This window comes from Zeus faber (genome assembly GCF_960531495.2).
Source record: "Zeus faber genome assembly, chromosome: 21".
Classification (NCBI taxonomy): domain Eukaryota; kingdom Metazoa; phylum Chordata; class Actinopteri; order Zeiformes; family Zeidae; genus Zeus; species Zeus faber.
In genome coordinates, this window is record NC_137208.1 from 14,572,580 (window position 1) to 14,597,286 (window position 24,707).

The 24,707-nt window shown below is 45.5% G+C and overlaps 1 protein-coding gene across 1 annotated transcript in view; it reads left to right on the forward strand.

Annotated features, from left to right (window-relative positions):
- Positions 1–1,326: 1,326 nt before the first annotated feature.
- LOC307246486 (voltage-dependent calcium channel subunit alpha-2/delta-1-like) overlaps positions 1,327–24,707 on the forward strand; it is a 93,349-nt gene continuing 69,968 nt past the window's right edge. The window contains exons 1-3 of the mRNA XM_080022421.1: positions 1,327–1,463; positions 16,734–16,815; positions 18,244–18,360. Of these exons, the coding sequence (XP_079878547.1) occupies positions 1,375–1,463; positions 16,734–16,815; positions 18,244–18,360 (288 nt within the window). The 5' untranslated portion in view covers positions 1,327–1,374. The remainder of the gene's footprint in view (positions 1,464–16,733; positions 16,816–18,243; positions 18,361–24,707) is intronic.

Sequence of the window (24,707 nt, forward strand, 5' to 3'; positions counted from 1 at the left end):
AGAGTGCAATATTTTCTTCTCGTAATTAACTTACTAGTTTTTCCTAGGAATTGGAAGGATAAACTAAAAGGAAATGCCACTTTATTTGCTGCAGCCCTTGGAGTGAATGCAATCTATTACTGTGTTCTGCCAAAGGTGATGTATATGGCACTGTGGCAATTTGAGGGATGTTTTTCGTTGGGCATTAGATGGGATTGGATGCAGAACTTGACACAAAGGCCTTGAGGCATTTTAATGCCGGTCGTCGAGGTTCTGTCGTATGCTCTGTAATCTGGGGACTTGTCTGTAGCTTGGCAACCTAACCCATCTGGCACAAAGCTACTGAATAATCACATAAAGTATCTGTGGCACAGTGCACAATGTATTCAACCAATAGCAAACTTAGTGAGTTGGAAGACTTGCATTGGTTTAAAGTGGTAATCCATCACATTGTCGGTGTCGGATGGATGACACAAGTCTCACAATCCCATTTGAAACCGCCTTCGCTCTAAAAACGTTGTCCTCCTTCCGGTCAATTGATTTGTTGATTTGTTGATTTTGTTCTGTTTTTCATTCTTGTGGTGGTGTGGATATCTTTTTTTTTTAGGGAATTTACATCCGTGTCGACAGTTTAGTGGCCCCGGTTGGCGGCGGACCAGCAATGGCATAACAAAACAGCACATGCATAATGCATTTGATTGCATTTGAATGACTGTGTCTTATAAAGAATAAGCAAAATAAAGTGTGTGTGTGTATTTGTGTGTATATATATATTTTGTAATGTTTTCTGTAAAATTAATAATAATAATAATAATAATAATATTTTACTATAATAATAATAATAATAATAATAATTATATGTATAGTTTGGAGGAGGACCTGCCATTGGGACTTGAACATTGGAGGGAGTTCTTTTTAGACTGGTTGCCGGTGCTCAGACACCCAGAGGGGGCCATACATGGAGAGAACCACGTGTAACGACCGAGTGGGTGTGGGAGTGGGAGTGGGAGTGGGTGGGCTGGGAAACCGATCCGCGCTCGTCAGGAGGACACTCAGACTCGCAGCGCTGGCCGCGATCTGAGGCTCGGGCTCCGCCGCAACTCATTTGCCGGAGACACAAGCAGTCGTGGCGGGAGTAGGGGGCGATCTAACCGCAGGGAGGGAGGCGCAATCGGGGGTTTTCTTTCCCAAACTCGCGCCGATGGGGATGTGAGGGGAGCGGGGTCCGGACACGCACCGCGCTCCGGGTGGATCCGCGCGTCTTCCACCTTCTTTTTGGGTTTTTTTTTTTTTTTTTTTTTGGGAGGCCGGGGGCGGAGGGGGTGGGGGGGGGGGATCCAAGTCTCTAATTTGCTACGATTGCTTTTCGTGGGTGTGGAAATACGCTGTAAAACCATGGATACCTACACTTTTTTTTCAATCAGCCTGTTACTGGTGTCGTCCATCTCGTCGGTCTCCACCGGGCAGTTCCCCTCCGCGCTCCTGTGAGTAGTACGCCACAGTACTACTACACTACACTTTGGAAAGTCCGTGCGCTGCGCGCCCCAAAACCAAAAGTACACACCTATCGTCCAACTGCTCTTCGATCTAATCACAGTATAGTCCCAACTGTTGATACGGGTCTCTATTGTTGTTGTTTTTAGGTTTAATATATGCAGCCCGATTTCCCTATTTTTTTGTTTTGTTTTGCTTAATGTACATCGCCCTTTATATATATGTGTGTGTTCGTTTTTAGTGCTTTTGTATATTGCCATTTTTTTTTAATTATTATTATTTTTTTTGTTGATTACATATTGCCGTTACACCGCGGTTCCCCTCCAGGGATGATTAAAGTATGTATCCATCCATGCAGCCACCCATCTAACCAACCCATTAATCCAATTAGATCATTTACAGTGCTGTGCCATGTCTCTTCATTTATTTTATTTTACTTTTTTTTCTTTTTGTCTCTGATAATCATCTGATAATCTGACTTTGCTTCATGGTTAGAGGCAACAGGTCAGATGTCCTATTTACATAGAAAATACACATTTTTACTTTAGGGCACACATCCCATTTAGCCGTTAAGAGATTTATCCTGTGCCACCACCCTTATTGGAGTCATTAAATCACTCTGGTTGTGGATTAAGATAGGATGTTGAAACTATATTGAAATAGCTGGTTGGTTGACTAGTCTATGGGTGTGTGGCATGTGACTCCAGCAAGGAAAACAGTTTTGGGGTTTTTTTGCACACCACTCTGCACCACCGCACTTCATTGTTGTGATATTATTACTGCACATCAGCAATTCAGTGCTATGTTGTGCATCGGACCCTCATGTTTGTTTGCCTGTAGTTTGACTTAATGGTGTGATCGATCTCACATGGAATGACATCTATCTGTTTTTACATTTTTTTCCCAATTTTAAAATTGTATAGGCTTGTATTGTGCCCACGAGATGAACAGGGCCCATTAACCCTCCCTGGTCTCTGCACGGTGATCGAGAGGAATCATGGTTTCTGCCTTGAATATGACATTCGCCTATTGAAATTGTCTTGGCTCCATATCATGGTTACGAAAGGAAAAGCTTTGGTGCTTATAGACCCTTATATAGCACAGCATTCCCCTTGTGGTACAGTATCATGCATCCAGCAGGTTTTGCATGCATTCAGTGGCTCTATCTGAGCTGAACAACCTGTTTTGGTTTTGAACGCAGCCTTGAACGCCTGTGAGCCATGATGGCACTCAGCCTAATGGCCGAGTACGATGATGTCAGACTCGCTGACTGACCTGCCCTATCCATATATTTCATGGGCACTAAGTGAATCGATCCGCAGATTGTCTGCATCTGATTCACACAGGCGCGTTGGTTGATCTGGAAAACCCACGTTCACTGACACAAAGTGGATGTGATATCTTCGGGTAGGGTGTGGTATGGGGGGAGGTGGTGTGGCGGGGAACCTGACACACGAAACAGAATTCATTAATTAGGACTTCCGTTCCATCCTGTGGTTGTTTTAACACGGCAAGAGTAAACTACAATAAAAACATGTGACGTTAGGTTGAGCTCTCGTACATAGAAAGGCCCTTTAATTGTGTGACAAGCCATTATTTTTAACGCTGTCTACACCATGGAGGTGTGGCTCAATGTGTTCCTCCAAAAATTGCTATCTAAAAGGCTGTGGACTATTCACCCAAAATGGCCGACGTTACCCCTCAATCTCGCCATTGATCTGTGCTCCGCTGCGGCAGTGAGTCTTGTGTAAGTATTTTGACAGTCATTTTGAGTGACAGGCTGGGTCTTGACTCCTCAAGGTGAAGATCGCAGAGAGGAGCATAGAAACTAGACGGACGGAGAGAGCGCCCCCGGCCTTCTCTTCCTCCGGGAAATCCAGCAACATGAACAATCTGTCGTTCGCAACTTCATTCAACTGCCAACAAATGCATAAACCGACACAGCGGAGACATGTTATTTTTTGTTTTCTTCCTTTCTTTCTTTCTTTCTTTCTTTCTTCCTACTCTTCACCCATATTGGCCGGAAGAGTGACCCTGGGGTTCCGGTTCCAGCATCACTTCTCCAATCCTCCCCTCTTTCTCTCTTGCTCGCCCCCCGTCCATCTCCTTCCCACCCGAGTCGTTCTCTCCGTTCGCTCTCTCCGCTCTTCTTCTCCATCGCTCGGAGCCAGATGATTAACGTCGCGGCCGCTGAAATGCAAAGTCTGATGTCGCAGATTGAGCCCGAGGTCCTCGCGCCATCCCACACAGCCGGAGAGCGGGGATGGATTGTTAAAAAAAAAAAAGAAAGAGAGAGAAAGATGACGGTTGAAAAGAAATAACATGCTCTTATGTCCGGACCCCTTGGCCTCCTCAACCTCGTGTGTCAACCAAATGCTGATTTACAAGAGCATTGGGCACACGGCCATTGTGCTGCATTTGTACTTTTGAAGAAAGCCATCTGAAGGAAACCTCAGAGCATTGTTGTCCTTTTTTGCTGCATTTGATGTCTGTGTTGGCCCACATGATGGCTTGAGCGTTTATCTTACACAGTTTTAACATGGTAGAAATAAACCCGCTAATGCATCTACTGGCCAATAAGCAATAGAGGCTTTTATCAGAAAAATGGTTTCACAGCCGGTACTCCGAGCGTGTCCAGACCTTTGCGACGCCTCGTGTTGAGTCCCGCCATACCATTCCAAATTTCAGACTTCCATCATATGCTTGTTTTTGGCTTTCGCCCTCGTCACCCAGGAATGCACACAAACACCAGCTCTCCCCATCTCTCTCTCTCTTTGCCTCTCTCTCGGTTCTCCCGTTTTTTCCGCAGTTTCTGTCGCCCTCCTCTCCTTACCCCCTCGTGCTTTTGCTTCTTCCTTTTTTTGAAGGCTAACGAGATTTCATGCTCAACCAGCTAAAGAGCCATGCTTTTCGCGTTCCCCGGCCTTGTCTGTGGCGATCAGTGGGCATAATGTGAGGAGGCGCTCCATCTGCACGAAGACCAACATGGGGGGAGATTTGAGCGGTGAGAGAGGCTTTACGGGTCTGAGTCACGGGAGCATGACATTAAACAGGCATTTGATAGCTCAATGCTATTGTTGATTTAAAAAAAAGGAAGAAAACACTGAGGAAGAAGGGTCGTGCCATCTCAACATTTAGTAAAAACTTGCGAACAAAAATGAAGGATGGAGGTGGTGAAAGCAGATGTTGCCGCTCGGGTGCGTTAGGAAACTGGTCCGGTGCTGGACGGGACTGGCCGAAGCCATAACACGTGAACACATGAGCCTCTTGACTTTGTCACAGTGGATTTCAATGCATTATAGACTCACACGGGGCCTGTCATGAACATTTTGTTGAGGGTCTACTAGAGGACGTACTGTGACCATACTCATTTAGCCATGTAAAGCCCCTGGGTGTATTATTACAGCCAATTTTAACTCTCTTTGAAAGACTACATTTGCACTGTAAATGTGTCCTATTGTTTATATTCTCAGTCTTGTTGGATGTATAATGTGTTAATAGAGCTGGGAATTTGGTCACATTTGGATCCATTTCGGCCAGCTGAGCTCATCTCTTCCACTTATTTCAGATTTGGGCTTTGCCAGGTTAAATGATAGTAGTGGATTGACTTATATTGTCACATGTAATATGTGTCACAATCCAGTACTGTATGCAAATGTCCATCTCGGCCTGTGCACTTCGATTCAAGGGTGAAATGTAATTTCCATTGGAGGCAATGTGTGATGTGGGACGGTTTGAAGGATATGACTCAAGGGGGAATAAGGACATATGGTAGATGCTGATGTGGCCAATTTAAAAATGCCTTGGGTTTTCCGTGGCTGCGATCTACACCTTAGGGCCACGTGGGAGCTGGTGCTAGCAGGTATATTTCCGGAGGCATGCTCTCACTGTCTGAGTCAAGCAGCTGGGGGCCTATATCTGTAACTCACATGTACACAAGTAGGCAAAGGGTGCCACAGTGCGCGGTCCACGCCCAGGGCTCATGTCTGATGGCAAGCCTCACACCTCTTGTTTTTTGCCTTTCTTTCTGGCGTTCCGTCGCCCTGCACTTTCGCTCACTGCTTTTCCAACTCCTCCGCCTATCCGTTCTCAGCCCTCTCCATCTCATCTGCCTCTCTCCTTCCTTTCTGTCGCCTTCCCTCTCCTGGCTTTTCCCTGAGTCTTTCGACATGGCTATATTAAGGCAAGCCACTGTCGTTTGGGAGGGCGGTTGGGGTTGGCTGTCCAGACACAGGCCCAGGTTTGGACACAGGGTAGCTGTTGACTGTTGCCTTGGATATTTTTGCTCTGCGTTAAGCTGTCCCTCCTTCCTATGAATCTCCCCCACGATCCCTCACTGAAGGTTTGCGGTCTACGCCTGGTCTCCGAATGTTGCATCAGTGTCTGGTTTAGGTGTCTCTTTGCAAGTTCCTCAAGGGGAAGAGAAAGATTTGCTTCTGCTTGTGCAAGTTGTTTCGGAGGATCACAGAGTACTACACAGCGCTACTACCCCATGATTCTGTGGAGCAGAGAACTTCCTTGGAATTTTCCATTGCTCTGTTGCCTGGGTAACGGGAATAGTTAACAGCTGTGTTTCGTGTCCAGTACAGGAAGTACATCTGTGTATGTTACAGGATTCCTCCCATAAATCAAGTCTAGTTTTTACTGCCATTCTGGAATCAGTGCAAATAGTTACATGAAACATATTATGCTGGGCAGTTGAGCAAGAAGATAAATGTCATAATGAAATGATATTTTCGCATAGGCACGCATATGGAGACGTTTATTTCGATTATTATTTTGAGATACTATTCTGAAGATACCTGACCAGTGACCAAGCTTGTATCTACTGGAATATTGATATTTTACATCATTGTGGTTGGAATCTGGGATGTTTTTTCATCATCCATGTTACCTTAATGTCACACCTACTAAGTGGCCAAGTGGTCAAAATATTTGGCCAGACACACAGTAATGATAATAATAACAGGGTATGATGGCTCATCCAGTCCAGTCCAGAACTTACGCTAGCCAACCTGTGTAGGAGGTAAGATTAACACTAATTAGACATTTAGCCCTCATTCCGGCTCATTCCGCTATGTATATTGCATGAAGTTGTGAGTTGTGACACCAGGCTTCTTTGATGTCTTTTAATTGTGCCTACACACCTTTCCTGTGCTTCTCACCAAACGTTATTTTCTGGGCAATTGTGAGTCGTTGAGTCTTTTTCTCGTGCAACTGCCTTGCATTGTACCGTGCTGGAGCCTCTGAAGCAGTTTTCGCAGTCAACCTCCACACCTGCAGGTGCCACAACAATTCTGTTTCATGCACTTTAATGTGTCCAGACGCATGAGCAGAGAGGTGATACATTGGGAACTGTTGGCGCTGTCAGGATGTGCTGTGGTGACTTGATTTAGAAAGTGGGGACTTGCCTACGCGTGGACTAGGGGGGGGACAGGAGGCCGGTCCCGGCTGCTTCCAACCCATGGTGTCAGCAGGCAACGGTGACACCTTACCCTTTGGGGCAGTTTCACATTGGCTGTAAAAATGTACACAAAGGACCCTTGATTAACTTTTGTTTGACCTTCATATTGATCCTTAGTGGGAAATCTGCTTCTGCCTTGGGGTCTAAATATATTGAGCTACTGTGACATTTAAATCACAGTCACCTCGATATTGGGTATGTGAAAATATTTGTGGTGGTGTTTTTGCGTCTTTAAATTGACCAAGCAGGTAGAAGCTTTCATCGTTCATTTGATTCAGTTTGAGAAGTCTAATATGATAATGAAGTTGGATGTGTTTACTCTAATGGGAGCAGGAAGACCGGGAAAAGAAAACATTGACGCTTGAGCACAACATGATTACTCAAATTCCAGAAGATATCTTACCTCACATCACAACATCCATTAAAACAGGAGTCAAAATAATGTTTCAGTGATTAAACCATGGCTAAGGGGCGTTGTTTTTATGTAGTGCACAAATAAAAGCAATGGCCCAGGGTGGCTTATCGCTTTTAGTAAACCTCAGTGAGAGCAATATAATAAAAGGAAACCAAGGTTAATAAATAATTTATTCATTTGAATAAATAAACATTTAATTCCCGAGAAATACAGTTCCTTTAAAGTAGACAAGTATTAACCCAGCAGCATAATGATCAAAGCAAAGACTAAACTATATTTCTTTGCATGGTGCAATGTCAAAGACATTGGAATGATTGTTAGTATTTATCTGGACATTTCCATTGGTGGTACACAAGAGTTGAGGAATTTAGGAATTCAATGTCAGTGGTCGCCGGTAGGGCGGAAACCCAAGACCTCCTCTTAAAGTCGCCATAAGTTGTGCTAATGTCCCGAATGTGCTGATCACCTCTGCCCCAGCTTGTATTGTGAATAGGTGGGTTATTATTGGAGTAGAGCGATAAAACGATCTCGATAATTTTAACGATAAAATCTTGCACGATAATGATGATACATTTATGAGATTTATTTTCTATACAGTAGTCTGTTTTCCTCTACCTACAAAGACAACATTGACAGCTAATGGTACAGCGGAGAAACAAACATGTGACACAGACAGCCAATTGTACAGCAGGAGCGCCGGTGCTTGGCTTACGTCAGCGAATCAATCCACATGTGATGAGCAATACAGTCAATATAAATTAATCCAGTTTGTTGCACAGTGAACGCACATTAGAGAGAAATGATCCTGTAACTGTGGGGAGACTCTCCTCCAGCGTTTCACTGTGAGCACAAGGGAAAGGGCGTCTTTGACCAGATTGTCCAGTAATTTAACTGATGTGGCAATGAAAGTGGAAGATAAACCCGAACATCACGGACAGACTCTCCTTTACAGCAGAGGTTCCCAACGACTGGCTCGCGGACCGCAGCGGGCCGTGTGAACGCGGGCGGGATTTCTTCAGGAGCGATCTGCAATCTGCGGCAGCTGGAAACTGAGTAAATTAAATACATGTCAAGTTTTTATTTGCTTCGTTTGGAGAAAATATCGCTCTGATTGGCGCTGGCGAACTGTGCGTAAGCCCCCCCCCTACTAAATTTGAACATTCAGAATTTGATCAATTTGAATATTACAAATAAAAAGCATACAAATTTGAATGCGATAATAGAGGAATATCTGCAGCCTTGATATATTTATATATTATTCATTTATCTTTTTAATTAAGGTAATTCCATTAGAATACACTTAAAACTGTAAATTAAGCAATATTGTTATTATTATTATTATTCAATATATATCAAGATAATTATCGAAATCGATTAATATAAAAAAACATATTGTGATAACATTTTTGGCCGTATCGTCCAGCCCTATAGTGGACCCTTTCTTTTGTTAGGATGGGAAAATTGTATCAAAACGTATCAAACCGTTTTTTACATTCCATTGCTTTGTTGACTTGTTACTTTCCAACGGGAAACTGCATCTCAGTCTAACGTTCCATCCAACAAGCTGCAGATCAAAAATCTCATACAAAAATAGTCCATCAGTAACTGTCCATCAGTCACTGGATCCTGGGGCCGTACCCAGGGAACATTTCTACAAAAGTAGTGGATGTATTTGCGTGTTTCGTTGTGACTCTCCACCCCGTGTTGTACCTGTGCTATTGATTTGGTTCGGCTTTGTCTCCCCTCCGATCCACGTGGTGGATCAGAGGCTTTGCGAAGCATGATGGGTAAAGAGAGTCTTCTGTAGCCCACATCTGCTATCTGGACGCAAAGGCGGACCACCACCTCCGCCCTATTACTGGAGAATGATGTCATGGACTGTCCAGTCAGCTATTTTTGAACTCTAATGCATCGTAACGTTACAGCTGAAGTGCTTGATGCGGTGAGGCAAATGCCGTTGCCAAGAGTCTCACGTTAACAGGGGTCCTTGGATCCAGACGGCGGAGGCGGAAGGGGGGCAGTGTGAAAATACTGTCGCTAAGAAGAAAATGATAGTTGAGGGGGAGAATCATCAATAAGGCCTCGCCGTGGAGGGTAATGAGGCCACCAGACATTTAGAAAGCCCACAATTATGGCGTTATTGACCTCAGCAAAGAAGCGAATATCATCTCTCATCTGAAGCAGTGGAGGCGGAGGCGGAGGAGAAAGGGGAGGAAGCGAGAGATTTTCTGACATTCGAAATGAAAGGTTTCAAACGTTTGTGTGTTCATGGCAGGTAAGGATAATTGCCATCTGTAATGGCTGTTCTACAGTACTACAGTGATAAAAGGGGAAAACGTGAAGGAAACGGCGAACGGAAAGAATGTACAAGAATGTACAACATGCTCAAGGTGACACGATTAACTAATTTCAAAATTCATGGTATTTAAAAGAGTGGAAGAAAGTAAGCGGGGAAGCAAAGTCGGAATGAACCGAATGGATAACAAATAGAACAAAAGCCATAAAGGTAAGACACGGGTAGGGAGGCTGGATGAACGGAGAGTGGCAGTTTATATTCCACGGGGCGATCATATGCTTTGCTCTACAGTAAGAGCCCTTATTAGCGATCCCCCAGTGGTGCAATTACATTCCAGTCGCTGTCCTCAAACCTCCACATGTCTCTGTCAAGTCGCCCTTCTCTCTCTCTCTCTCTCTCTCTCTCTCTCTCTCTCTCTCTCGCTCTCCCTCGTAACACATTGAAAGCACAAAATTACAGGTATTAGAGGAGGGAAGCCGAGCAGCTCCCAAAAGTGTCTCTGTGGTATTTTAGGACAATGAAAGAGAGAAGCGGTGTGTGCCGTCAGACGCTTTCCAGCCGCCCCTGACGAGTTTGACGGTATTAAGAGATCAAATGCGGATTCGCAGACGGCGCTCCCGGTGTCAAAACACGGGGGGATGTTTACAAGGGAATGTGCGCTGGGGTGGAAAGCCAGAGATTGGTTATTGAGCTCTTGATTTGTGCGGCAGCTTGTCCCTGAGCGGGCCGGGCCCCTGAAGCCGCCGCTGGGAAGCCGTTTTCAGTGATACACGGGGCCCCCGGGGACTAAGAATGTCAGAGGGCCCATGGTGTTCCGTCACCAGCCAGATATAGGATTCAAAAGATCCAAGGAAGGAAGAAATTATCTAGAACCCAGGAAGGAATGGGGTCTTTCGGCTCAACATAGACTAGATGAACCCTTGGGAGAAGGAGGGGGGGTGTTCAGCCATCCCTGATGATGTGGAGGGTCTTTAATAACCCCATGCTCTCTAAAACTTCACAATGTGAAAAGGTATTCCACCCTTAGTTTCAGTGGACAGTGAAAGGGACTGAATTTACATCCCTGCCAAGAACTGGCTACGTCTGCGTCTGGCCTTTTAGAGCCAGACGCAGACGTCCTTCGTAACATGGCCGTGAGCTTGGTCAAGATCACACTTCAGCACTTCAAGGTTGAGATGATTTCATGCAACATTCATTAATTTGATCTAACGCAGATACACAAAATTGGGGGGAAGAAAAAAAACCTCACTGGATAAGTCTGGGTTGCCTACTTTGATGATGGCAGTAGTGGTAGTTCTTGTAACATTGGTAAAGTTTGAGGTTCAGTAGCGTATACGTGCTTGACCTTTTCGGGGGGGGTAGCAAGTTACAAGAATTGAGCAAAAGAAGTTTAAAAAAACATGTTCAATTTGCAACTGGAGATCACCGATTTCCAACCATGACCGGAACATTATCCCCTCGATCGTTGCTCATACGCTAGACTGCACCGGCAACAGTTTTATGAGCCACATGTGCGGTAAATTGAGCTCTTCAGTCGTAGCCGTTGCTGTTAACATATTTTAGTGTCGGGCGGTGCTTAAAGAATCACCAGACTACTCTTTTACCCCTCTTAGCGTCCTCGTCCTCCTGGTGCGCTCACACTAACCGCCGACGTCCCCCATAATGCATCCGGTAAAGTAAGGCTTGGTCCTAGACTCCGAGCACTTAAGAGGGTGGGTTGTATAATACTCAAACGCGTGCACGTACACAAGCGTGCACCTACGCGATGCGTAAGCGCTCACGCACTTTTGTGTGCACGTGTGCAGGTTCGGGCCACGCCCACTTCATTACTTTGAGGGTGTTTTTGTAAATGAGCTGCACCTGTCCTGGTAACCTTTGACCCCTGGCAACCCCTCGCTGGCCTCCACAAGACCGAGTGCTCTGATCACAGACACACACACACACACACACACACACACACACACACACACACACGTGACCGCTGTCCTGAGGGAGGAAGCTTCTTTTACAGCCATTAGAGGGATGGAGGGTTGGGGTGGGGGCAGCGGGGGGTACTCACTTGAGCCAATAGCAGCCGTGCACGAGGTCAAAGGGGTCATATACAAATTAAGACACATGTTCACCAGTCAAGTCTGGGACTCGACTAAAATAGATCTGATAAACGTGCACACGCCCACTGGTGCACTGTCAGTGCAGTGAAGCGTTTCTTGGGTTTCAGTTTTGTGGGTTTTTTTCGGTGGGAACACGATAGGAATTTGGTCGGATTTGACTCGATATGCTGTCCCTTTCTGTGGCAGAATAAGTAGTCAGACCTTTAATTTAAGCGCATCTAGAATGCTGTTAGAAAGGTAGCAGTGAAGTTAAGTTTGGACCACCGGTCATTGTGAGCCATGTTTAAATATTTGCTTTGAAGTGCAGTCAGAAGCGGAACTTGCTTAAGTAAAAATAATTCACGTTGTATATACTGCCGTGTATGCCGCACCTTTATCAATAGGGAATCTTGAACCATGAATACTTGAAAAATGTACTTACGCCCAATAACATAGTACTTTGTTACTTTCCCCCTCTCGTTATTTGATGTCACCTCTTGAACTTCAGAGCCCCTCCAACAGATGATCGTGCTCATCCAAACTTCTAACCGCATGCGGAGCCTGAAGCCTCCCCATGGTCAGTGAACCCACATTGATCTGGCGCCGTGCGGCACTTGACCGATCCGGACAATTGGGGCTGGAAGCAGCCGCCTTTCATATGATTCCAGGCGGAAAAAAGGACCCAAACCTTCAACTTGATGAGTGTGTGATATGAGAGAGAGAGAGAGAGAGAGAGAGAGAAAGAGAGAGAGAGACGTAGGCTGCCGGCAGGTCTCACACTCAGCTGAGTTCCACATGGCTCCACTCATTTTCAGCCCCGCAGTGTGCGAGCGATGGCTGGAGCCGGCTCACCAGTCATTTTGGGGCTTCCTTCCTTCCCATTAAGCTCTGCTCTCCAGTTTCCCCTGAGAGAGAGAGAGAGAGAGAGAGAGGGAGAACAAGGGAGGGTAGGAACACAGAAGGGGAGGGGATCGTGATCCTATCGCATTGTTCCGCCTCCTCGCTCCAAGTTTCCAGCCAGAAACCCAAACAAGTTTTTGTTGTTGTGCGCTTTTCCCTTTTTTGGAGCCTTGTTCCCGCGGCCTGGCTCCGCGGCTTAGTCCTAACCAAACAAGCAGCTTTTCGTCACCTCGCTTTTAAGGAAATCATACGACCCGGAGTTTCCCAGATGAAAGAAAGAGTTGTTTTTGTGGAAGTGACTAATGAGGGGGTTTGCATTTTAGCGTGTGTCTTTAAGGGACTTGTTTTTTTTCAAAAAAGATCGCTGACGTTTTTGTTTTTCCCCCATGGTGTGTGATCTAAGCTGCTTTCACACATGCACTGCAACCCTGAAATTAACCCGGAGGAGCTGTATGTGTGAACGCAAATGTCAGAATCATTTGGACCGGACATTAGCCAGACTTTTCACGGCCAGCACCCTAGTACAAAGTCTGTGTATTGTCTGATTGAATGGTATGTGTGAACAGAGCAGGTGATTATCCCGAGCATTCACACTGAGTGAGCGGGCGTGTCGCGTGTTGATGACGACAGTTCTTATCTGTCCTACCTATCTTTTTGTGGATTATCGTGTACGGAGCATAGCTGCTGCGTACTGCTTTCCTTTATATTGCTTTCCACTCTTTTGTTTGTGTTGCGGATACGTCCAAATACGTGGAGTTTCAATGCAAAAGAAGTCACAATTGCTGATCAGTAGGTAGCCACGTCCGCCATCTTGGGTGTGCTGTTAAACTCTGCAGTGTTATTGCCTCCTGCACGCTCTACCCAGGCTCCGCCCCTCAACTAAACCAAACTGAGTGCTTCCAGTAGGTGTAAACGCGTATGACATGGACAATCTCCAGTTGTGTGCTAATTGTGTGAAAGGGCAACTCAGGATAATGTCCGGACCTGATTATCCAGTATCCAAAGCAGCTTGAGTGAAGAGTTTGGCATCATTATAAATATATTATGTGCAATAATGATAGTAGGATCTCAGGGCCCAAAACTACTACTACTATGAAACTATTGGATAGAGGACCCAACCCCCCCCATGACAGTGGAGCCTCTGTGGAAGGGGCGCGCCCATGTAGATAAACGTCTCCTTGTAAGGTAACGGAAACACGATTCTTATTTACATGGGATCATCCAGTATTTAAAACATACTTATGAATATTATATTCCATTTCTGCCAAGTCCGTTAGCTAAATTGTACACACTGCACCTTAATATCGGGAGAAATCTATGTATCATGTTGCACATTGTGCCAATTATCCACACACCTATTGAAAAAGTTTTCCATCTATTTCTATCCGCCTGTCTATCTAGAGTGATGTAGATGGTACCATAATTACACTAGTAGTTCTGCAACAACTATTTAATAGCTGGTGCAACTCAGGGTTTCTCCAGATACGGCTAAGTACAGGAAAAAGCTTGGTCTCTCAGACAATGGGGAATTAATGGGAGTTCTCAAATTAATCAGGGAATTTGAACCCTTCCGCAAAGCTCATGGAAAAAAGCTTGACAAGGGAACCCCTTCAGGGTTTTCCATTCCTAGAAGCTTGATGTAGCAATTATATGGAAAAACTTTGCTCTGCATTCAGCAGTTATTTTAGATCCATATATTAGGTATATTTTCCTTGCATTTCCATGGAGAGTGATAGAATAGATTGCTATCTTAACATCGCTCTTTAAGTGTATTATGAGCATGCACTATTAAATGTTAAGCTCTTTTTCAAAACGTACAGGCATGCATCCATTCACACACCCGCCCCACTCACACACACACACACACACACACACACACACACACACACACACACACACACACACACACACACACACACACACACACACATATCCACATACTGTACATCCACGCTCTATTCATCTACCACCTGTTGTAACCCTCCACCTTTTCTTGTTGAGGGCCATCTGCACTCATTCTGACACGGCTCGCTCATAACAGGCCCAACACACAGACACACACACACACACACACACACACACACACACACACACACACACACACACACACACACACACACACACACACACTGAACAATTAGAAAGACCTCACCTTGACCCCGGTGTTACAGCAGCGCTATGTTACTGTTTGGAACAAAGCCATTGTTCTACAGCTCCAAGGTTCGGTGTTTTGTCCTGCCGTCTTCTTTCTGTGTGTAACCGTGTGAAGTGTGTGTGAAGGGGAGGGAGCACGCGTTGAGCGTGGTGTGTATTTTAAATTAAGATAGTGAGGAGAAAGACAAATGTGCTTTCAATGCGGCCGTACGGCAATATCTGCTCCCTGCACCTGAAGCCGTTGAGTTTTTAAAAAGGCTAAATGCTGTATGTGTGTGTTATAGGGCCAGCTCAGCCCGCCCGCATTAGCACTGTGTTTTTTAAATAAGATAACCTAGATAGGGTTCATATGTCAAAGGGCCCCACAGCAGCTCAAGAGGCTGCCCGGGGGGGGAAGGTTAATTTTCTTTATGGAGTCCGTCATGTATATTTCATCCCCTGCTCTAAAGTTATTTCTTTGCGTAAATGTTTTACAGGAGCTTAGGGGGACGGATTGATTTGGCACAGCATTAGGCAGACAAAAAGATCCTCTTTTGAAAAAGAGGGGATTCGTAGGTATATTTATTTGCGCACTTGGATGAAATTTGAGAACGATTCTACACAGTTTATCCACTTAAGCAGACCTTCTTAAATAGCATCCAGCATCCATGCTCTCGGAGGTGCACGGGTTGGAGTTTGCAATGATGACATTTTGAGATGGAGAGCTGCGATGAGAAGATGAGAAGATGAAAAGACACTGACACTGTACTGTATGTGGAGAAAACAGAGGATCACGGATCAGTGGCCTATCAGTGGTAATATTCCTACGTCAGGTGTGTTGACGGACGCATGCGTGCACACAGGATCAGCTCAGGGACGAGCCTCCAATCGGAACGCGTCGTGGGCCGAGCAGTGAGACTCAAAGCTCTGCAATCAACAATGAAAGTCTTTTAAGAATGGCAAAAGGTGTGAGAGAAGGATTGTATTCGCTACCAAAAAAACAAGCCTAGTCGGAACAGCCCAATTGCAGTAGAGTGAAGCAAAGTAAAACATTGCACCTTTAGGGGTACAATGGTCATGCTGGCAGTACCCTGTAAAGGCCGGATTTGTACCATTTTGGTCCCAGTGTGTCATCCACCATACCAGAGGCACAGCATTACAAGCAAGTACCCACGCCCAGGGTACAATGAGTGTACCTTCTTAGAGTGTGGGACATTTGTCACTATTCAGATGCTATTCAGATGAGATTTGACAAGACACGCCCTACTTCACATTGAGCACAGCGCTCGATTCTTTTTTTCCCCTATTTACTTCTTATTGCGTGTCGGTGGTCTTACGTCACATCAGGGGAATTCCATTCAGACCCCTGTCCTCGCCGATATGCCGACCATGTTTAGATCTGTAACGCTGATTTAGAGTTTTGATATTACCGTCTGTTTACATTGGATCCTCATTCACTCGGCCTTTATCCAAAGTGAAAGTAATTTCGTTGCATCTCATAAGATGCATGAGAAAGCCAAAGAAATTGAACACGATCTCCATCCCTCCGTCTGTTTCTATCCTTCCCTTACTCATTTACTCTCTCTTTCCTTCGTCCCATCTCCTAAAGCATACATTAACCAACTTCTCACCCCAAACAGTCTTGCATGCTGACAACCATGAATAACTCTTGCGCTAATGTGTGACTCATGTGGAGAAAAATAAGTTCACTTGGCTAAACATTATTATTTCATGCTGGCCCTGAATTTATACTTTTTTTTTTTTTTTTTTTTGCATATTGTAATCGAAAGCAGGAATGTTCTGCCATTTATTACGTGGGTTGTTTTCCAGAACTAAGCCACTGACTAACATACAGGAAAAAAGGCTCACAAATTGCACTGATAGGGAGCGATTTGGATCTGTGTAGTTTGGATTAGCGGCCGGTCGACTTGACTCCTGTGCTTGTGTCTCTTCTTGGGGCAGGGTGAAGGAATGGGTGGACCAGATGCAGAAGGAGTTGATCTCGTTGACCGACACATCCAGTGGCATAGAGAATCTAATTCAGGTAAGCCCTCAACTAAAATATGACCTTTGTTTTAACTGAGACCCGGATACCTATGACTCGGACGTTGGATGCGCGGCCGTCATCGTGCAGCCGCCTCCCTCCGACTTTAGCATTAACCGCTCCCACTCCTGTCGGTGTCCACGCTTCCCCCCTTTCAGCTGTCACTACACATCGCCGGCCCATGGATCCATTAACGTCATGGAGCATCGTCTCATTACGCCAGGCCCGCGTATACACTCAGGGATCATCAATGTCAAACCATACTGGACTGCGCATTACACACACAAATGCAAAAAATCCGAGAGTGTGGAAGAAGTTATTCGCCGTGCATAAAAACAGATATCAGGTTTTTGACACGTTTCCTTCCCGTGCCTTTTCGGGAGGAAGTCACTCAAGTCAACGTCACACCATCACTGGGGCCAATAGGACATTACAAAACGCATCCCCCTATTGAATTGGGCATGAGTAAAATAGAGCTCTGGGAAAACGTATTGCTGTACTGCACCGCTAAACTGATTACTGTTATCTAATCTTTTTGTGGTAACGCTGTAACTTTTACAGTTTCCTGGTCTATTCTATGGCCATAGTGACTACGGCACTCACACATTTTAAATAGCAATGTTGATACCCAAAGTATAAACTTTGAGTAACAGCAGTTACTGCACCCTACACAAGATACATCTCTTTCATCTCGATAAATTGCCCCTTTTCTGGTACTAGAGTCAGTTTTCCGGATAAATGGAATATCCTTTACGGGAAGAATCCTCTGAATATACTCCCTGTGATTAAACAACTCATCTATGGATTTCTATGGAATTACCATTACTGTTTCTATCAATACCAATCTGCAAATGACCTGACCTGCCGTAAATCAATAGGGGCACCATAACACCATCTCTCATCTTCACCTCTCGTGCCTTCATAATTCCCCATGGAATTGTCTATCTGTGTGATGTCAACATCGGCCGTGCAAATACTGAATGAACCGTTTTAAGGTCACAGTACTGACATAATAAAAAATATTTACTTCCCAAAATATACTTCTTGAACGAAGCAAACATCCATCCGAAGCCTGGAGGTTTAGGGCAAAACGTGCACGTGCTTGGCTCGCACGGACTCAACGCCAAACAATATAAACCCCCCCGGGCCGCTAAATAATTGGCTGTTTGGCATTTGTGTTTCTTCTTTTCTTTCCGCCCAAACATATTCCATAGGACAGTGAATGGTTACGTAAGCTGACAATGCAGTTTAATCAGTGGTCATCCAGTGTCCCTGTTTAATCACTGTGCTTTGGCTCAGATGAAGGTCCCAAACACCTCAGGCCAAAACGGTTATTAGTGGGAATACTTTTAGTATGGAACAGATGCGGGACAAGCTCTTGTTCTTGTCACGTGTCTTGTCATCTCCTGTGTCCTGTGATTGGCTCAGATCTACCACAAACATAGACCGCACTTCAGCGTGGAGTCCAACGACGCCATACAGCTGGTGGCCACCGCCGCCGGGGACATCGAGAAGCTGCTGGCCAAACGCTCCCGGGCACTGAAGGTGGGTGTAGTGAATATGCTTGCATCAAGAAGTTAAAGAACTCATGAAACAGCCTATTTCCAGTCCTGCTGTGTCTCTAAAAGCAGACCCTCTCAGCCTTGGGGTCCTGACCTTGCATGATGTCACATGATACTGTATGTTTACAGGGTCACGGGTCCTTATTTTGTTTTTTTTACTTAATACAAACTTAGCATGAATCTGCTCCTAAAAGGGTTTAAATGTTTATTGCAATGCATAGAATTAGTGGTGCGGGACAAAAATAACATTTGTCTAACTCTGTAGTTCAGCTGTTGTTGCAAGAATTTTGGGGCCTAAAAACAGTGTCATGGGCCCCAAAAAAGCTTGAAAGAGGTGTTGACGTTGATGATGACGTGAAGAGGAATTTTGACATATCCTTCACATAGTAATATTTATTTCACATAGTAAGGTTTTTTTCACATAGTAAGATTTTTTCTCAATCTTATTTTTTCTCAAAATTTTCCATCAATCTTTGTTGTCAATCAAACGAAAGGAAAAATAAAAAGAGACATTGTCTCACAAGGCCCGTTTGTGAGATTTTGGCTTCGGCGTACCTCACCTCACAGTGCCTGAGGTTGTTCTCAAACCAGGTCAGAAAGGACATCAGGACACACCCCTGCTTTGGGCTACATTGTGATCCGATATAAGGAGGCATCTTCCTGCCACATGATTTAATTTAATGCAACCATCCCAGATTGCTGTGGATCAAAAAAACTGATGGGACCTCGTTTTATTTATTCTTTTGCCGTTCCATGTCATTTTGCTCTCGCTTATGCCATCGCTGTTGTTTTTGTTTTTGAGCTTCCAGGAATAGCCCTCTGGGACCTTTATGCCTTGCCTGTACTTATGCCTAATCCATATACAACCTTTAAATTGTTCAGAATCACTAAGGTTGATCACTTATTGAAGCTGAACCGTGTGTGGTTTTCCAGCTGAGTCGCTCGCTAAAAGCCTCCTATGTTCATTTGGGAAATGTCCGCCCTTGTTCGAAGGTTGTACATGACATAAACAATGACAGCTGCTGAAACACCACAGCCCACCTGGTTAAGTAAAACAGATATGCCAAACATTTTCATCCACGGCATCATTGCATTTGCGTTTTAGTTTGTGTGAGTTGCCGGAGTGGTAGCCTGAAAGGATTGCCTGCCACATTACACAGGACAAGGCAAACTGAATTAATCTGCAAAAATATATATTTTTTAATTTTCCAGTCTCGAAACATGACAGTGCGGCCAGTTAACCAATTCATGGCAGGCATTCCATTTCCTTGATCGATCCGGCGCTAAGAGCCAGAAATATCCAATTAGGCCTGGCAGCCTGTTGCCGTGGTTACTACTTTATTGATTACAGTGTCAACCCCGACGAAGTGCACTGATTTTTCTCATTTCCCACTGATCGGCGAGGGATGAGAAACGATTAGGCCTCTTTTTTTCCTTGTTTGGTGTTTTTGCGGAACACGGCTGGTTCGCAAGCGAGGGCTGTCGGAGGAGAGGTGTTAAAAATGCAGGCCCCGTTCACACTTTTGATGAACACCATCTGTCGTGCAAGTCACAGCTGCAACGAATGTTTAGCTCCATGCTCGATGTGTGGAATGAGAGAAGAAAAAGGGGGACTTTTACCCCCGCCCCCCCACCAACCAACAAAGCAGCAGGTGTTTTATGTCTCGAGTCGCGTTAGATCCACGTTACATGGAGGGCGATGATGCTGAAGAAGAGCGAGAAATGAGGTGGAACGAGGTGGACAAGCTGATAGCCATCGATAGATACACAAATGACTCCTGCTTCAGTTTCGCTCTGTCTACCTGGGATCACAGGCGGTGGGATAGAGGAGCTACAATGTTCTTGACCCCTACCTAACCCCCTGATCTATTATTTCTGTGACGACTTTCAACCTGGATTTCTGCGTTTGCTTAGGGCCTCTGATATCCTTCCACATGCCATACGCCTCTTCATGCCCTTCCATCCTTTCCTCCCCCCCATTCACCCCTGGCACTCGGAGGGTTTGACTCTTATTACAGGGGATGAAGTAATCATGAGAGAACAGTATTTTATGGCCTTATGTGCGTGAGAGCTTTTATCAGTGACAGAGTGGGAAGAGATGGATGGTCACAGAGAGGAGAGGGAGGGAGGTGCGGTGTTGGAGAGCCGCGTGAGGGCGTTGGGCCCCTGGAGGAAATGTTCTGCCGAGTGCAGGGCGATTCAGCTCTCTCGTCCATCACGAGACCCGGGCCTCATGTCCCGCCATTCGACAGGTGGCGATCAGGGCCGCGCGGCTGGCCCCGGTTCCCTTTGTCCTACTGTTCAGACCCTCCTCCTTTTCCACACAGACGCCATGCGTTCGCATGCACATGGCGCACAGACCGTTGCCAAAAAAAAAGTGGAAATAACATACACAGGACGAACGCTGGGCAACGTGTTCCATGGCCAGAGTACTTCAGCCGGACAGTACAGTACAGACCATAATATTCTCGAGTTAAGTTTCGTAGACATGGGCACACACTGGTGGATTTTCCCTTTACACTAGTGTAGCTTGTCTCTTCTAGCTATGCTCTGCGTTTGCTTGTATGTGTGCTTGCGTTTGGGAGTGTCTGTCGAATTAGAATGACGGCTGCTATCGTTAACTTAATCAGGGATTGTCTCGGATTTGACGTCTATCAATGTGACATCTGTCCATCCCGTCACTTCCGCTCAGTCACTCCGGTTGGCACAGGCGCTCGCCGGTCGTGTGATCCCCCGTATGTTGCTCGGGTTAATGTAGAGGGCAACCGCGTTGCCCCTGAGGCAACCGTTACGGCTGGGTCTTGACACCAAAGTTGGGAGTGCTTAAACTGCAGTTCAGCTAACGGCCACTAGGCTTGCCACTAACCTCCACTTGCTTTGGAAAACCTCAGTCGAAATGTAAATGTCAGTGGAAAAAGAAGACTTCTGGCCAAAAATACAAGTCAATAATTTGACTTGCTCTAGGTGTTTGACCTAGACCTCAATAGCTAAGTTTACTTCTTCTAATGGGTTGAAAATGAATGTTCCTTGAAGAGGATATAGGACTAGGGTTTATTTGAGGATGTGGTCTGCTTATTTGACGGGTCTCTCGTTTGCGTTTGATGAGGGCGTGGTTCTTCCTACCTCTGACTCTCTGGTGGATTCAGTCACCCGCCCTTAGACCGAGACTCAGCCCCACAGCCCAGATCTAGAACGTTCTGGCTCGGTTTCCTGCCAAATTAGCTGCGAGCGTCCATTTGTTTCTGCAGTAAGTAAAGGTTTTCTCAGCAAACTTTACAGTATTTTGCTCATGTTGCTCCCAGCCACGTACACACAACCCCAACCAATTATTAAAACCTACATACAAATCACACACTTAAAATATATATCTTTTTCCTCTCGTACGATGGACTCATTCCTGAAAACACAATCCCTGTTTCTAATTCCCGAGGACGTTTCTTGTTCTAATTTACCTGGCAGTGGATGTGGCCAGGGTGTGGTGAAGATAGAGGCTAATTACTGTAGATCTGCCTTGCTGTCTCCCTCTTCCCATCGATCGCAGCCTGTCGCAGAGTCCTCAAAGCTCTCATCTGTTTTCTCCCTCTCAACAAACCCTTTGTGCCCTCCTCTTCCTACCGTTCTATGATCTAAACTTTCTCTTTTTCACTCAATTACTGTATCCTGGGCACGCACGCACGCACGCCCACACACACACACACGCACGCACGCACACACACACACACACACACACACACACACACACACACACACACACACACACACACACACACACACACACACACACACACACACACACATAGTTTCTCCTCTGCCTCTCTCTGATGCTGGCCCACTGTCTGTGCAGACATTACCAGTATATCTGGTGGCGCCAGATGCCAGCACAATTTCACGCGTACCCTGTGGACTAGAGCACCAGCTGCAAGCCTCTCCTTCTGCCTGTCTGTCTCTGGCTGGTTTCCCTAATTTCTTAATTTTATATCAATTGTATAAACTAACAATTACAGTATATATATATATATATATATATATACACATATATATATATATATACATTTTCTTATATTAACTACAAAAATACATCACCCAGCCCAAGTATAAGTTACTATTTCTCCACTTTGGTTGTTCAGGGGCGTGTCCACGAGTGGGCTGGAGTGGGCGTTGCCCACCCAGAGGAATCATCTGCCATCCAATAAAAAATGTGAAAAAAATCACTGTTACATACCCGTCAACCCTGCCGTCTTATCCGGGATTCTCCCGTATTTTTAAAACATTTTCTCCAAACGAAACTGATAAGAACTGTGTGTTTTTATTGTATATGTAGATGTTGTTGATGGATCGAATGAAACAAAACAAGCCCCATGCATATCAGGGAGAATTTCTCAGTCAATCTCTTACTTTAACTGGCTGAAATTAGATCCCCAACTGGAAAGACGCAAAACAAAGTGCAGAGGACATGCAGACTTTCTACCACACCACCTCATACCACCAATCTACAGCTTAAGGTCCTTAGTTTCAGATTTGGGGGATTTCAGATTTGACTCTTATGATCACCGTTTTTTCATTAAGCCTGCTAAGAGTGCCCGGGTTGGTGTATGGTTCGGTATTTTCAGGGGGAAACTGGACTCCTCCTTTATTCTAAGACAGCCACAACCTCTCGAACTACTCGCTGCTCCGCTTTTGGAAACCTTCCCTCAATTTCTCCCTGTAAATCTCGGTCGGTCCTTTGTACCCTTTTCTCTCGCTCGTAGGATTCCGTTTCTCTCTCATAAAGTCAGATTACTTGTCGTTGCATCCAGCTTGTAAATACCTACTAGGGCTGTATCTTTTGAAAAGTTATTGATATTGTGATATGAGACTACATATCACCTGGGATTTTGGTTATTGTAAAGGCGTAACCCTATATAAACTTCATAGACTGTTGTCGCTGTTCTCAATTAATGCCTCTCCCTGTTTGGTCGTAATATCCACATAGTCATTCCCGATATATCAAAGGTGTCTGTTAAAACATAATCGTTATGTTTGATTTTGCCATTATCGCCCAGCCCTAGTTGCGTCGCTCTATGCCGTGCGTTTGCGGCCTTTTTTGTTTCATCCGTGCATGAGCGCACACGCACCTGTTTGTTTGTGTTCTCGTCGTTTCTGGTCCACATGGTGTCCTGACCTCTTTTGCAGCCACGGGGGGCGCCCAGACGGGCTCTCTTTGATATCCAGGCCACCTCTGGATCTTCTCACTCTGTCCTCATCCATTATTCACCCTTCCTCTTTGCCCCGCCGCCTTTGATGGGACTCGTGGTTAACTCCTCTTGGCGTTATAGGCCATCTCTCATCCCGCGGGAGTCCCGGCCGAGGTTTCCTGCACCTTGCGCGTTAACGATAATGCATTAAAAAGGATGGTGGGGAAAAAGGGAAGGAATGTTGTAGAATTCCAAGCAGCGCGGCATGTGGACAATACTGAAGCTAGAACGTGGTACATGGACTGCAATTTATATCGAGCTTTTCTAATCTTGCGAACCGCTCAAAGCGCTTTTACAATGCGGGCCTCACATTCACCCATTCACACTAACATTTATACATCGATGGCGGTGGCTCCTGCGCCACCGCCGCCCCCAGAACAGACATCAGCCATATGTTGCGTATTTGAGCCAACTGCAGGTGAAACTAGCGCTGGTTTTGTCATAATTTCAGATAAAGCCATTTGTCATCCAATTGTTAAAGCTCACAAAACATATCCCTTTGTCATGCTTGCGATGCAAATGAAATAGATTGAACGCTGTTGTCCATTCGTAATTTATTTCCTCGCCCATTTCTAACTCTGTGGTCGGATAATTTCACTGAATCTGAGCACGTGGACCGTGAGAGCTTGTGCCCTACGCTTTCGTCCATATTCCCCTGGGTGGAATGCGATCGTAAAGTCAAGGGTGCGTTACGGCACATCCATTCTAGCTGATGGCTGCTGCTCAAGATGGCGTCAAACCGCGAGGAAGATGTCACCGCGACAGCGGAAGGTTGTTGTGCGTGAGTGCCTCAAGGAGCCCTCAAAGCTTTGTATCCACCTTGAGGGACGCTTGTCTACAAAAGCGGCCGCTTTTGGGGACATGGCAGCCTGCCAACCACACCCCTAGACACACCGCCTAGGACGGAACAGGCTTAACCTAGAGAGAAGAAGACCCCATGGACATGATTTGGAGTGATACGGTTTTAGACAGAGGGGCGCAAACCAATTTCATGTGGATTTGTCTGCTCAAGGGGAAGTAAGACAAGCGAACATCTAAAACAGAGAGCGCACGCAGAGAACGTGACGGATGAGTAAGACGGTGCGAGATGGAGGAG